Source organism: Pantherophis guttatus, chromosome 1, assembly GCF_059756535.1.
Source record: "Pantherophis guttatus breed Tessera chromosome 1, ASM5975653v1, whole genome shotgun sequence".
Lineage (NCBI taxonomy): Eukaryota > Metazoa > Chordata > Lepidosauria > Squamata > Colubridae > Pantherophis > Pantherophis guttatus.
The window spans coordinates 281,643,470-281,659,302 of NC_142063.1; the positions used below are offsets into that span (position 1 = coordinate 281,643,470).

The 15,833-nt window shown below is 39.8% G+C and overlaps 1 protein-coding gene across 1 annotated transcript in view; it reads right to left on the reverse strand.

Moving 5' to 3' along the window:
* LOC117671920 (kinesin-like protein KIF28) overlaps positions 1-15,833 on the reverse strand; it is a 38,415-nt gene that overhangs the window by 4,054 nt on the left and 18,528 nt on the right. Inside the window, exons 9-18 of the mRNA XM_087883015.1 lie at positions 14,232-14,353; positions 11,769-11,859; positions 10,441-10,495; positions 8,598-8,721; positions 6,545-6,689; positions 6,156-6,274; positions 5,043-5,150; positions 4,017-4,291; positions 3,566-3,700; positions 3,158-3,324 (exon numbers count right to left, since the gene is read on the reverse strand). Of these exons, the coding sequence (XP_087739141.1) occupies positions 3,158-3,324; positions 3,566-3,700; positions 4,017-4,291; positions 5,043-5,150; positions 6,156-6,274; positions 6,545-6,689; positions 8,598-8,721; positions 10,441-10,495; positions 11,769-11,859; positions 14,232-14,353 (1,341 nt within the window). The remainder of the gene's footprint in view (positions 1-3,157; positions 3,325-3,565; positions 3,701-4,016; positions 4,292-5,042; positions 5,151-6,155; positions 6,275-6,544; positions 6,690-8,597; positions 8,722-10,440; positions 10,496-11,768; positions 11,860-14,231; positions 14,354-15,833) is intronic.

Here is a 15,833-nt window from a genome sequence, read left to right on the forward strand (position 1 = left end):
CTGCAGGACCAAGAAAATACTGTTACTTAAGAAGCATGCATTATTTTCTAGCTGACAACAGGATCAATTTATGTCAATATCGTTTATTTTTCTATCAGTAATCCTGAGTAACCTTGAAGTGTTGGACTGATATGCCCTTAAGCTTCAGACTTCTATTTTAAAGATTCTTTACAACATGCTTCTAAATAGATTAGCCTCAGATACCTCGAGTGGTCCTTCTTCCCCTCTCACCTGATGGCATATTCTGCTACTTCAGGTGCCTGCAGGCATCCCACTCCTAGCCAACAACCACCATTATGATATTGCTCATGCTCAGTATCCTAGGGAAACAAGGAAGCATGATAGAGGACCCAGTGTCACCTAGGAAGGCTAAGAATGCTGGACGAATGACATCCAAGTGATGTCATCCAGAGTCACTGGATCAGGGAGATGGACGGCATTAAAATTGAATAGATAAACAAACTATTTCTGACAGACAAGTCAAAATAGCTGTGGTAGTCTAATAATGACCAAGCAAGATAAACCAACCAACAGTAAAAAGAATTGTGCATTTGGTCCAAAAGTCAACAGTACAGCTTTCTACACTGAAAATTGAACTTGAACTGGTATCGCATATACTGTATTATTCCAGCTCCTTATAATGCAAAGTGGTCTGCAATGCTTAGAAGTCACAGCCATGGGAATAAAATATTATATTATTATTTTCTTCCTTTCAATTATTGTATTGTTTCTGCTTAGTTTGATATTTCTTATGTCTATTCGACCAATAAATTCACATATACAGGCATAATACATATATCTGTACATATAAACATACATACATACATTTTAATTACTTTTTTGCAGGTTTACAAATACTGGCACTTTATATCAACAAGCCAAGGTAGGGTGGGGAATCTTTGATAGACTCTTGATATTCCTGAACTATGGATACAATAAGCCTAGCTAAAGGTGAGGCAAGATGGAAGTTTAGTGCACCAATATAAATAAATTCTATATCAGTACACTGCAAGTACCTCCTAGTTGAGGGGAATAAGCTTGGATTGTATGGTGAACTCTTGATCAGAAATCTCTTGCCTAGCAAAGAATAGTTTTTGAGTAAAATTGGACTTGGCATTATTTGTGTCATAGCAGCCAAAGAGTACCCTGACCAATACTCTTCCTAGTATTAGCAGAGAATTCTGCATAGGGGACACACAGAGCTAAAATATGTAGACTGTCTTACTAAATAGTATTATGTGAAAGCCTTGGCGGGCCAAAGTTATGATAAGTGATGGAAATCAGCATCTACTGTATGAGCCCACATGGTGACAATCATGGCATTGGGAAGAATGCAGTTTAGAATATAAGATGAGATAATTCTGAACAGCTTGAATGAATGAGAACAATGGACATGCTGTGTGTTTCCGAAACTGAGAATGATGTAATAGTTCAGAATACCGCAGTGTCTTACAGAGGAGGGAGGCAAGGAGGATTAAGAAACTTCCCAACAGTGAGGACAATTAACCAGTGGAACAGCTTGCCTTCAGAGGTTGTAGGTGCTTCATCATTGGAAGTTTTAAAGAAGAGACTAAGTGTTTTTAAGTATTTTGTTTATCGTTTTTAATTAATGGGGCCAAATTTATATATACTTTTAATTGTATTTTAATATTTGTATTTGATGTTTTTACTTGGCTGTTCACCGCCCTGAGTCCTCAGGGAGAAGGGCGGTATACAAATTCAAAATAAAATAAAATAAAAAATAAATTTAGATAGAATTAGATAGAAATCTTTGTTAACATTTCATTCTGATTCATGAGTCACATGCTGTCCAATTTAGTTAATTATTGAATATTAAATTTATCAGTAACAGGTTTTGAAACCTGTAAATCTTAACACAGGTAGTCCTTAACTTACGACTGCAATTGGAACTGGAAATCTGGTCGTAAGTCATTATTGTTGTAAGTGATTCCTAACAGAATAAGTGGAATATGAACATAAGAGAGAATATGGGGAAAGTCCTGGATTAGATAGAATAAAATTGCTGCAAGAAAATAAAGAGAAAAAAGAAGGTTGCAAATAATGTAATCCACAGAAGCAAGAGTCATTAAGAAAAAAAAAGAAGCAAAGAAAACTCAGAGTGGAATGAAAATTGTAAAATAGTGTTGGAACTGGGTGAACAATGCTTAAGAAATCAGCAAAATGAACGGAATTTAAAATAAATGTCATGAAATTTCTGGAACAAACATAAATTCTCAGTATACATACAAACAACAAAGTGTTAAATCATAGATCATAAATCATAAGATACAATAATAAATCATAAGGTACAAACAATTGAAAAATCATAACATACCAATAGGAGAACATAGTAGGAAAGATGAGAAGATGAGAAAGACAAGAAGGTGACAAGGACAATAACAATACAGGTAGTCCTCGAGTTACGACCACAGTTGAGCCCAAAATTTATGTTACTAAGTGAAACATTTGTTAAGTGAGTTTGCCCCATTTTACGACTTTTCTTGCCACGGTTGTTAAGTGAATCTTTGCATTTGTTAAGTTAGTAACATGGTTATTAAGTGAATCTGGATTCCCCATTGACTTTGCTTGTCAGAAGGTCACAAAAGGTGATCACATGACCCCGGGACACTGCAACTGTCATAAATATGAACCACTTTCCAAGCATCTGAATTTTGGTGATGTGACCATGGGAATGCTGCAATGGTTGTGTGACAAGCAGTCATAAATCACTTCTTTCAGTGCCCTTGTAACTTTGACTGGTCACTAAATGAACTGTTGTACGTTGAGGACTGCCTATACAGTCTACTACGTGCATAAACATCTTGAGGTATAAGACAGTGTTGAGGGAGTTATGCTACTATGCTAGGTAGCGTATCAGACAGCAGGGTCTGAGGTAGTAAATGGGAAATTTAAGGAAAGGGTTGATATTGAGCAGGAAGTAAGTCCAGCATGTATGATATTCCTTGGTGTTATGTTTTGAAGCCTTTCTGAAAGCTGAGGTATCCAGGGTAGGTTAGGAAGACTAAGAGTAAAGGATTTTTTAATGTTGTTTTAAAAAAACAATAAAGGACTGGTTTATACAGTGTGTTTGTGTATATAGGCATGAAGCTTATCAAGAGGCAAATGTAATTTAATAATGCTGAAATTAAAAGAATACCTTGAAGTCCCCACAAGTCAACAATTAAAGCATTTCTCTGTAGATAATTCAAAAAATCTTGGGAAACCTTCATGGATGAAAATTGAACCAATTCATCTATTTTAGGATTTGCGTTTTTCCAAGCAGGTTTTGTATATAATACATGTGGGAGATCATAAACTTTATATCTAAATATGCAAAAGAAGCAATAGTTCAATGAAAAGTCAGTTATTTTATTACTATTTATTTTCGCACTCCTTTCCCTCTGAAAGAAGCCCAGAAACAAAGCTAAAAAGAATCAAAGCAACATTCTTCTTTTTTTAAAAAAAAATGAAATTGAGCATTAAACAGGCACATACCTTCATCAACAAGACAATAAAAATGCGAGACATTTAAATGTAAATGACAAATATAAAAAAAAATGAATACCCAATTTGAATTCCCCTTTGGGCAACTTCTTTAATCCATTTAACTCCAAGGCACTGAAAAATGTGGATCTGGAAATCAATTCTTTTGCCGAGCAATTCCAAAGGGTCGATAATCATATCATCATCTGTCAAAGGTCTGTGGAGTGGAAGGAGAGAAGAAACGGATAAGAGTAGTGCAAAGCATTTAAGAGAGTAGTGACATTCATCCTGTCAGGATGTGAAGACGGCTATGAACTTGTTCCAAATACACACATCCACTGCCTTAAGATGGCTGCATGGAAGACTATCAAAAGGAATGTTTCACTTTTCAAATAACCATTTGTCATTCTATCCAAATTAGGGCTTGTAAACTCTGAATCCTGAGTTATTCTCACTATTCATGTTCTATGGGCCAGAGAAGGGCCTTTCCTGGGTCAGTTTTTATCCTGCAGTTATGATACATAAATGCTTACCTCCCGTTTTGCACACATGGGATAATGTTGATCAATAGGATTGCTTCCTCCATTCCTTCAGAATTCAGAAGTTCTATTTGTTCCTCAAGCTTCATGCAATAAGCAAGAGATTGGAGCCAGATATGAGCAGATCCGAGATGAATTGCCTCCACAGGATCCCAAAATGGATCACTCTCTTTGTCAACTTGTACATCTTCTCCATTTAAAAACTGCTGGTAAAGCTCTTCCATTAAAAATTTTCTGTTGATGAACTTGGGTTTTGACCAAATCCATACCTACAAAAACCAATCGTATTCTGTCTTAACTTTTTATACTCTGGAAACCACATGTATTGTTCAAAAAAATAGAGGCAGCATAGACAGAAATCTCTACTTGGATCAAAAGTCCTGGAAATTGTTATAAATATATGTCTTCACTTCCAGCTTAATTGAGAGAAGAGAGGCTGAACACATAGCATATGATAGTTACTTTTTGCTTTTTTTAATAAAAATAAGCAAGGATTAACAAGTAAATAATCTGCCTTCCAAGTAAATAGTCCCTATAGGTATTTGGCATTTTATTTTCTGAAGAAGAAGGATGACCATCACAGTTCAGTTCTATTTGAACTAGGAGAGGTAGGAGTTGAAATTTGTCCAATGAATTTTAATTTCTATTTTTTCCTTTAATGGCTAAGTGGATAATTATGCATGTATATTAGAAATTGATATTTTTTCATGCAATGTTTTTTTCATGCGTATGTATCGAGAAACATATCCTATGGATATATCTCCCGACACATGTGCTTTAATAAATAAATAAAAAACAGGTGAAGAAAGAAGATAGAAGCAGCATATATCTTTGTCCATGGACACCAAGAAAATCCAATATCATAAAATATGTCTTTACATTTGAACAGCTAATTTGGAGCTTCAGCATCAGGGTCAACCTCACTCAAAATGAGACCAATCACAGCACCATAAATGCCTTTAGATGGGATGCACTCTTGCAATAATGCAATCTTCTATTAATGCAGAAATAGGTTCATACCTGGTTAGTAACTTTGTGTACTACTTTAATTATGATCTCTTTTTGCAGGTCATAACCTCTGGAGTCCGAGGATGCTAGATTTTTCACTTTCAGTTCTAACTTTAGGTCCTGTTAAAGAAAAGCTCAATACAATATTTTTGTTGTGTAGCACTTTGGCATAAATGTGGAAAGGTACCAAAAGCAAACTCATGGAGATTCTTGTATATTTGATTGTCTACGTATTTCTAAATGCTTTTCCTTCCTTTTCAAGAGGTTTCCAATGTTAGGTTCCTCTAATTATTCTGCAACATTATTTACTTGAGAGCATAAGTATTTCCCTATTCTGTGAAAGAAACGTCATTGTTCTTATTTATTGAATGACAATTTAAAAAAATAATTACATAACTGAATCAGGAGGTGTCCTCAAGCTACTCATGTTCTTCCTAAGCACATACAACTCTGCCAAGAATAGATTGTGCCACAGTTCCACATGAGACATGAGACTAATACACACACAAGATTTTTTTTTAAATTTGATTTATATGCTGCCCTTCTCCAGAGACTCAGGGCGGCTTACAATGCGTTAAGCAATAGCCTTCATACTTTTTGTATATTTATACAAAGTCAGCTTATTGCCCCCACAATCCAGGTCCTCATTTTACCTACCTTAGAAAGGATGGAAGGCTGAGTCAACCTTGAACCTGGTGAGATTTGAACTTGCAGTAATTGCAGGCAGCTGATGTTAATAGTGCTTTAGTCTGCTGCGCCACCAGGGCTCTTGTGGTGATTTAGTTTCTCAGAAATGCTCCCACAATAATACATCTTATTTATAGTCAGTCAATTTTAAGTTAACTAACATGTCTACTTCATTTATAGACTAGCTCTAACCCATTTTCCCCTTACATCAGGGGTGTCAATCTCGCGGCATCATGTCGTTGTCACAAGACGTATCACAATTTTTCCTCCCTTCGCTAAACCAGGGATGGGTGTGGCCAGCACATGATGCATCTGGCTTGTGTGGCTGCGAGTTTGACCCTCCTGCCTTACATCATGAAATACCTTCAATAAATGCCGGGCTGCAACTCCCAAAAATCTAGTATATAATAAAGAGAGAAGGATCCATTCAAGCCATACCTTCTTCAACTCTATACTCATCTGATTTGCTTCAGCAACCAATGGCATCAATTTAATATAATCATGGAACACAGCAAGGACACTGGGGTCTGGCTTGCCATCCTTCCTGTTTGCAGCACCTTTCGGAAAAGCAGCCCAGGATCAAGACTAAACAAATAAAGTTGCCTGCATTTATTTATTTTTGGGAGAAATTAATAGCTTATTGAAACATATGTAGGATTACATCTTTTGCTAGCTTATATTGACTATCATATGGTAGAAACATCCCTTTATTGATGAGACAATGACCTAAGCATTGCAAACAAGTTTACAATGAAAGATAGCATCTTGTTACAAGTTTAAAATTACAAACCTCAACAGGTTTATGATTACAGTAAGAAGATGCTTACCAAGTTTGTCTACACTGAAGCCTTTGGCAGCTGCCAGCTCTGATTGAATGAAATCGTAATCATATCTGCTCAGATCCTCGCAGGTGCGCTGGATTGGAGAGCCGATGTAGAGGTATGCACTGTTTGATCCCAAAATTAGCCGGTCCTGAAGGATTGTATACACTATACATCAGAGCTGGGTTTCAGCAGGTTCTGACCAGTTCTGGAGTACCGGTAGTGGAAATTTTGAGTAGTTCGGAGAACCGGTAGTAAAAATTCTGACTGGCCCCGCCCCCTTCTATTCTCTGCCTCCCAAGTCCCAGCTGATCAGGAGGAAATGAGGATTTTGCAGTAACCTTCCCCTGGATTGGGGTCATAATGGAGATTTTACGGTATCCTTCCTCTGGAGTGAGGTGGGAATGGAGATTTTACAGTATCCTTTCCCTGGAGTGGGGTGGGAATGAAGATTTTACAGTATCCTTCCCCTGCCACGCCCACCAAGCCATGCCACACCCACCAAGCCACACCTACAGAACCGGTAGTAAAAAATTTTGAAACCCACCACTGCTATACATGCTGAAAGGATTTCTATTTCATTGTAGTTTATAAGCTTATCAAAGACCAAAACTGTTAACTGAATATTCTTGTTTTGAAGCCAGGAAAAGGGTGAGAGACTTGTTATTTAAAAGGGACTGAACTGTTGTTTTTAAATTTATTTATTCTTTTTTTTTTTTTGCTTTTAAAATAATAACAGAACAACAGAAAATATAAAACCCCCAAATAAAAATGCATACCTTGTCAAAGAAGAAATACAAAACGCATAAAATCATCACTGAGCTCTTAAGTGAAAAAAACTCTTTCAAATGACTTAACTACAAACTCAGAATGTGGCCTTAAGCCATCTGTTTCCTTACACCATTAGCCCTTTTTTCTAAAATACACAGATAATACCAATGCAATATTAGCCTACTTAAAACTAATTTAAGGAGCTTCTAATAAAATTAGGTAATGAAGCACTTTGTGCTCTGCACAATGTACAATACAAGTGTCCAGTGCATCCAAAATGAAAGATTCAAATCTCCAATTTACCCTGAAATGATTTTGCTATTTCTCAGTCTAGTTTCAGAATTATTATGAAAATAAAACAGCGGAGAAGAGGTAAAAGAACCAGAAGGCACGCACCGTCTCCTCGCAGAAGATCCCAGCGCCATGAGGTGTATGTGCCTGTTTGCTTGAGGCTGAGAAGGAGGAGAAGACTTGGCTGAACTTTTTTGCCTCCCTCTCTTCTGACACTGGCCAGGCAGGTGAGCATCCTGACCAGTGGGGCAAGTGTCCTCCCAGCGGGGCTGTGCTAGCTGGGAGAATGCTCTCTCCCCCCTGGCTGGGAACGACATGGCCGCTATAATGGCCATGCGATTCCCAGTCAGTGGGGAGAGACCGGAGCAGCTAGTGCGGCCATGCGGTTCCTGGCCAGGGGGAAGAGAGTGCGCTCCCAGCCAGCACGGCCATGCGGCTTCTCAGCTGGCATTCAGAGACAAGCGGCAAGCTCTGGGAAGCGCTGGAATAGAGCCGTGGTGCTGGCGGCAAAGCATGACAGACAAACCCGGGGATTGAGGGCAGGTAGCTAGCTAGGCCATGAACGCCACGTGCGATGGAGATACTGTGGCGGCAGCAGAGCTAGCTAGGCAAGGCCGGGGATGGAGAGGGGGCAGTGTAGTGGCAGCAGCCTAGGCCGACTGTGGAGTTGGCACTCGACCGGGGCTTTCCGCTGCGGCAGGTAGGCCGGGGGGGCCAGCCTGGGAGTCGATTCAACCAGGTTGCTAACACTTATTAGGCCACAATGTTCAAGAAAATGTTCAGCTTGGTGGCCACAATACTTGCATCTACTCTCTCTTAATGGAGACTGAGTTCTTCCCAAATGATCCTAAGCCTCAGTTTGAAAATCCAGTTTGCTCAGTAGCTGTAGCAGAGATGAGTTTCAAGAGCCATCTGGTTTGTATTTTGGAACAATAGCATTTTAAGGTAAGAGACACACCAGGACATGGGAGAAATGACAAATCCACACAAAACTCACCAGATGTTGAAGTTTAGTTTTCACCACAATGGGTACTCCATTCACAATGACCTTACATTTATCCCAAGGAGATATAGTAACTTTGCCATTGGTGTACATGAATGTTGCGTGCTTATCCAAAATGCTGGAAAAGAGCAAGGCAAGCACTTCATACCACAAGTCAAAGGTTTCCTGCTATAAATCCAGGAAATATAAGAGGACGGCTAGTAACACAACCATATATGGAACAAAGAAGACATCATTGAGAATGAGGAGGAGAAAATGAAGGCAGGATGTTAAAGTTCAGTGACAATGTCCTTACTTTGTATATCACACATTTCTATTTCAGTCTCTACCAACACTTTCACATCTCACAAGCCGCAAGAGATTACCTACTCCTACGATAGCTTCTTATTTAGCCAAGCTTAAGATTTTTGAAAGGGTAAGGGCTGGAAAAGATAAAGCAATGTTTCAAAATGTTCAGCACTGTATGTGGGAGGAAATGTTTTAAAGTTTTAAATTTTCTTGTAATTATCTAAAGCTCATGTTACAATGGTTGTATGATTCCTGGCTCAAAATGGTGGCAAGAATTGTACCACAAATTGTAGTTAAAAGACACTGAGAAAGAAAGGGTGCTGATCAGGGGTGAAATCCAGCAGGTTCTGACAAGTTCTGGAGAACCGGTAGCGGAAATTTTGAGTAGTTTGGAGAATCGACAAATACCATCTCTGGCTGGCCCCAGAGTGGGGTGGGAATGGAGATTTTTCAATTTCCTTCCTCCAGGAGTGGGGAGGGAATGGAGATTTTGCAGTATCTTCTCCTGGAGTGGGGTGGGAATGTTGTGGTCTGCCAGCAGCCTGTGAAGCTGGCAGCAGAGTCGGACAGTGAGGCGGCTGGGGAGGAACATGGGCCAGTCCTGGAGTTAGGGGAAGGCCCGGACGAGGGGTCTGCATCAGAGGCAGAGATGGGGCCAGGGCCATCTGGGAGTGATGCGCGGACACTGAAGCCTCCAGAGTCAGACAGCAGAGAGGCAGAGGAACAGGAGGAGCCAGAAGGCACGAACAGTTAAAACAAAAGGGACGACTCGGGAGTAAGGCCTGGAGATGATTGGCCCCTCCCATAAGGCTTAAAAGAGGAACAAAGGCACATTGGCACTTTGCAGGAAACCAACGTGATAATTCTGTTCCCAGTCAGCATCTCTGTTTGATTCTGGACTCCGTGTGGCTTTGCCAAGTAGGTCTTTGGCAGAGTGTCAAGGGAAATAAAGGTTGGTGATTATCCCGAAGTACTTCTCCTGAAGGACTTTTTGCAACTAACTGGGACTCAGCTGTGAATGAATGTAATTCACAGCTGTTGCAATAAAAGAGGTTTTTGGGACTACTCGTGTGTTTTAATGACTCAGGAAGCCTAGGTGACAACAGGGAATGGGGATTTTGAAGTATCCTTCTCCTGCCACGCCCACCAAGCCACGCCCACCAAGCCACGCCCACAGAACCAGTAGTAAAAAAGTTTGGATTTCACCACTGGCGCTGATGATCCATATGGGTCTGGAGACTCAGGTTGTTACGATCCAAAAGAAAGGAATGGACACTAAGACAAATAAATATGTAACACCAACTATTCCTTTCTTACACTAAGAAAAAAACTTCTTACACACTAAGCTATTCAGAGAGATGCCTGGAATATCACAGCTGTGAGACAGGGAGACAAAGGTATTAATAAGCCTCTTATTTAATAAACCTCTTAGAGCGCTTTTATACCTGCCTGAATAATCATTGCACAAAAATAGAGAAAACCAAATTATAGCCTCACCAAGTTCATGAATTCTCTCCGATGGTGAGCACTGAATTGTTCTGATACATACCCCAAACCTCTGAGGATGATTGCGTTTGATGGAGATTGGCCAACCTCAGAAGACCCTGAAAGGAAAACATCGGTCTTGCATATTTTTGCCACACTGAATATTGATCTAGATCAGTCTATCTCAAATGGGCTCTTTCCAGATGCACTGGAACTGCATTTCCTAAACTGCCAAGGCAGAATGGCCAATATTCTGCTGTTTGTAATTCTGAGAGTTTATGTATATATAAAGAGCATCATATCAATGAAGGTTATCCAAGGGTGTCCATAATAGAAACATAAAAAACTAACAGCCAACAGAAAATGAACAGAACTAACTAACAGATAAAGACCTAGTGGTCCAGTGAGTCTGCCCTTTCCTTAAGATACTGGTACAATTTTCATTAAAAAAAGCAGGCTGTAAGTTCTTACATTTCTTTGAATGACATTGTTTATGCATCGGGTGCTTAATACTAGGTAGTCCTTAACTTACGATCGCAATGGAGCCCAAATTTTCTGTTGCTAAATGAGATTTTTTAAAGTGAGTTTTGCCCTATTTTACAAGCTTTCTTGCCACAGTTGTTAAGTGAACCACTGCAGCTGTTAAGTTAGTAAGAAGGTTGCTAAGTGAATCTAGCTTTACCATTGACTTTGCTTGTCAGAAGGTTACAAAAGGTGACTCTGGGACACTGGGACATATGACTCAGGGACACTGCAATGGTCATAAATATGAGTCAGTTGCCAAGTATCTGAATTTTGATCAGATGACCATGGGGATGCTATGCGGCAATGGTCGTAAGTGTGAAAAACAGCCATAAGTCACTGATATCAGTGCCGTTGTAACTTCAAACAATCAGTAAATTAACTGTTGTAAGTCAGGGACCAGGGGTGAAATGCTCCCAGTTTGGACCGGATCGCCCGATTCGGTAATGATTGCGACGGGTGGTTCGGAGAACCGGTAGAAAAAATCCCTGCCCCCCCCCACCATGCCCAGCTGAGCCGCGCAATCATCAGAGGCTTTTTTTTTAATTTTTAAAAGCATTTTTTCTACAACCTCTTCAGCTGAAGAGGTTGTAGAAAAACTGCTTTTGAAAGCCTCTGACGATCCCAGCTGAGTTGCCTAATCGTCAGAGGCTTTTAAAAGCATTTTTTTTACAACCTCTTCCGTCGAAGAGGTTATAGAAAAAATGGTTTTAAAAGTAAAAAAAAAAAAGTTGGCCATGCCCACCCAGTCACATTACTCCCACCACCAAGCCACGCCCACAGAACCGGTAGTAACAAATTTTACATTTCACCACTGTCAAGGACTACCTGTTTTGCAAAAGGAAATGTTACTGTTAAACAAAATAATACCCTCTTGAATGAAATACTTCAGAACTCCTGACAGCTGAGGGTCTTCATTAATATTCACAAGATATGGGAAAGTTTCCATCATCTGTCTCTCCTGCTGAAGAATCAAATAAATCTTATTTCCGCAGATATTCTTCCTCCACATGCTGAGAATCACATGACATATTCCTTTTAAGTAATAAATTACATTTGGTCTTTTCCCAAGGAATTCTGAAAAAGAGGGCTATTATAAATAAATATAGTTTGTATATATGTTTTTTATCTGGCTGTTCACCGCCCTGAGTCCGAAAGGAGAAGGGCGGTATAGAAATTCGAATAAATGAAATGAAATGAAATGAAATGAAATAAATAAATAATGGTGCCATTGTGTACTGTATTCCTCTCAAAATCATTCTTCTGATTCGCCAGTTGCGTCCCTTTCTGGATCAGGACTCGTTATGCACGGTCACTCATGCCCTTGTCACCTCATGCCCGGACTATTGCAATGCTCTCTACATGGGGCTCCCCTTGAGGAGCACCCGGAGGCTCCAACTGGTCCAGAATGCGGTCGCGCAGGTGGTGATGGGAGCGACGTGGCGCTCCCATGTGACCCCCCTCCTGCGCGAGCTGCACTGGCTCCCAGTGGTCTTCCGGGTGCGCTTCAAGGTTTTGGTTACCACCTTTAGAGCGCTCCATGTCTCAGGACCAGGGTACTTACGAGACCGCCTTCTGCCACCAGTAGCCTCTCACCGACCAGTTCGCTCCCATAGAGAGGGGCTCCTCAGGGTGCCGTCGGCCAAACAATGTCGACTGGTGGCCCCCAGGGGGAGAGCCTTCTCTGTGGGGGCACCTGCCATCTGGAACAAGCTCCCCCCGGAGATACGGAGGATTCAAGACCTACGCATCTTCCGCCGCGCCCTAAAAACGTTTTTATTCCAACAGGCTGGTCTGGCCTAACTCTCCCTTTTTAAATTGGGTTTTAAATGTTTTACATAAATTGGATGTCTTAAATTTGTTTTTTGAGCCCAAATTATTTTAACTTTTGTATGTCCTTTGTATTTTTATCTTGGCTGTTCATCGCCCTGAGTCCTCCGACAGTAGGGCAGTATACAAATTATGATAAAATAAATAAATAAATAAATAAATAAATAAATAAATAAATAAATAAATAAATAAATAAATAAAAATCTAGTATGACATCAAAATCATACCTATTTGGCATTTATACTTCTAAGGACATCTGAAACTTTATGAAGCAAGAATCTTTGTAGCTACAGGGATAGTTCTCCAGATATGAGTATTAACAGTATAAATGTTGGCTTTTATATCCTAGAAATCCTTCACAGATACTATGAGCATTCATAGCTATTAAAGGTATATTACCATCTATGAGGATTTAACTTTTGGCACCATTATTTCTTCTGTTCTCAGGACAGTGTTTTCATTTGCTGTACTTTCTTCTTACACCCTTTTTTTTCAACACACTAGTACAGTTCTACAGCTCATTCCAGAGATGGACTTCTGGACTGAGTGAGTAATATACTTGGTCTTAAAGTCCAAATCCTGGGAGCTGTCTAACAAAACACAAGGGAGGCCCACAGCAAACCTTAACTTACATTTTTATCACTTCCTGCCATTTAAAATTAAAATTAAATTAATTAAATACAAACTTTCGTCAAATTTAAAAATACCACTCAGGGGTAATACTGAGAAAGGTTTTGGGAGAGGCAAATTCAATGCTTCCAGAGGCCACCTGCATCCTGAAGACTTGAGTTTAGGCACTTTTGGCATGAAGAGTCTGAGTTGCTAAACATAAAATAATTTAGCCTGCTCTCTAGCTGCGGTGGAAATTTCTGGAGGAAAGTAATTGAATCTTATTGGAATCAGTCTTTGTTTAGCCCAAGTCTTTGTCCCTTCCCCAAGAGTGCTCTCCTTCATTGAAATAAGAAGGAAATTATTTCCTTATTTCTTCTTATTTGGAACTACTGAACCAACAGAGGGGAAAGAATAATACAGCACCTATCTCGTCTACAACGCAGCCTTTGCAGCCCTGCCAAGTAGACTCCACAACCAATTGTACCCTGATTCAACAGATCTTGAGGGCACAGATAAACCCCCTCAAGTGGCCTTAACACCTTCCAGAGAGTGCCAACGACCACATGACTGCAAAGAATTACAATCCTTCCATTCCCCCCCTCCATCCTATCAGAACCTATCCTTCCACCTACCCCCACCTGCCATGAGACCTGATGAAGCTTCTTGGATGAGAAGTGAAATGTTTTCTTCTTCTTCCTCAATGAAAAAACAGTTCAGTTGCCTTTTGAAGAAAAAAAATTGACAATTGCTTTATAAACACAAACGTTGCCTTGTTGATCCAACTACTAAAGTGACCAGTTGTATTTTGTTCTAATAGTGGTAACCATAGTGAGAAGCCACTGGAGGGAGCTTAGGCTCCAGACAAATGTGAGAAGCTTCACAAGCCATGACCTGAGTGATTGCTGCATATTGCTGTTCCCATTCTTTCCGGGCTTCTTCTAGATGATATTCCCAAGTTGCTTGAATAGCTTGAATCCGTAATTCATTTTCCGCCAGCAGGGAACGAAGCTCTTCTGCAAAAGACAAGGAAACCAAATTAGGATAGAAAAAGAAAACAAAATAATTTAATTAACATCCTCTCTCAGCTAACTAATTCCATTAGGTGTCGCTGAAGCTATTGTAACACTTCAGATCTGAAATGCACAGAAATTTCTGATTCAGCAATTAACATATTTGAATACTGAAACAATCTTTCCAGGCAGGAATTATAACCATGTGTCCCTGAAAAATTTTTTGGGACATATAAAGGTGCCTCCAAAAATTAATTTAAGACTGCAAGAGAAAGAAGCTTTTCCTACATTTTCCTACTCTGAAAGAATATCACCCAAGTTCCCAGGCCTACCCTGTTTTGCCCCAAAATAAGACATCCCCTGATAATAAGGCTTTTGAGCACATGGCAATAAGGCCAAGCGCTTATTTTAAGGTTCAAAAAAATATAAAACAGGGTCTTATTTTTGGGGAAACACAGTATATATGATCTCCAAAGTAAGGGGTGTCAATCTTAGAGATCTCTAAAGATTGTTCCCAAGTTTAATTTTTAAGGCAGAGCTATCAATATTATAGTACAGAGCTATACAATATTATAGTATATCATATTCATTCTATTTTCATTAAATGCACATGTAAACAAAATCTAGTCTAATTGAGCTATGGTATTAACCCTACTCACCCCCAATTTTTTAGTGAAGTAAGGCACTTGGCCTGAAATAAGTTGTGTATCCTAGTGCTAAACCATTTAGAGCTTTGAATTGAAGGACATTAGACATGGATTATATTTAGGAAACCAACTGAAGCCACAACAGCTATTTCTACGGTATTATCGTTCTGAATGCTCTTCAAAAAGGAGCTACACAGAGCAATTTTTGTGTGTCCTACACACATGCTATTAACTCACAAAGAGTCCTCTGAAGTAGTTTATTAAAGAAGGGTTTAGGATGGGAAATATAATCCAAGCCCCGATCACATGCAAGAATTTACCCTGAATTGCTCAGAGGCAGGGGTGGGATTCAGCCGGTTCTGACAAACTGGTAGTTGTGACCTGCGGATGGGCCCCGGTGCTATGCCGTCCTATTTAGCTGCGGTTTTTAAGCCGTGTGCATGCTTGCAAGAGCGTGTGTGAGTAAAGCACATGTTCAGAAGGCCGTGGGCGTGCTCACATTTTCGGTGCTAGGGCAAACCGGTTGTTAATTCATGTGCCACCCACCTTTGCTCAGAAATCAGTAATGACCAGGAATGTCTCTGCTGAGGAAGAGGCTGGGAGTTCGTCTCCAGAAGATGTGGATCTGATCAGTATTTGGATTATTATAGAATGTGTAGATATAAAATGTGTACATTTGGAATGTGCTGTATGTGTCCAACCAATCAAATTTACTTCTTCTGGAAATGGATGCTTTTGGCCTAATTCCCATTCAGGAAAGATATTCCTGGTCATCACTGACATCTGAGCAATTCAGGGGTCTAGTACTTGTATGTGACTAAGGCTTAGACTATCTT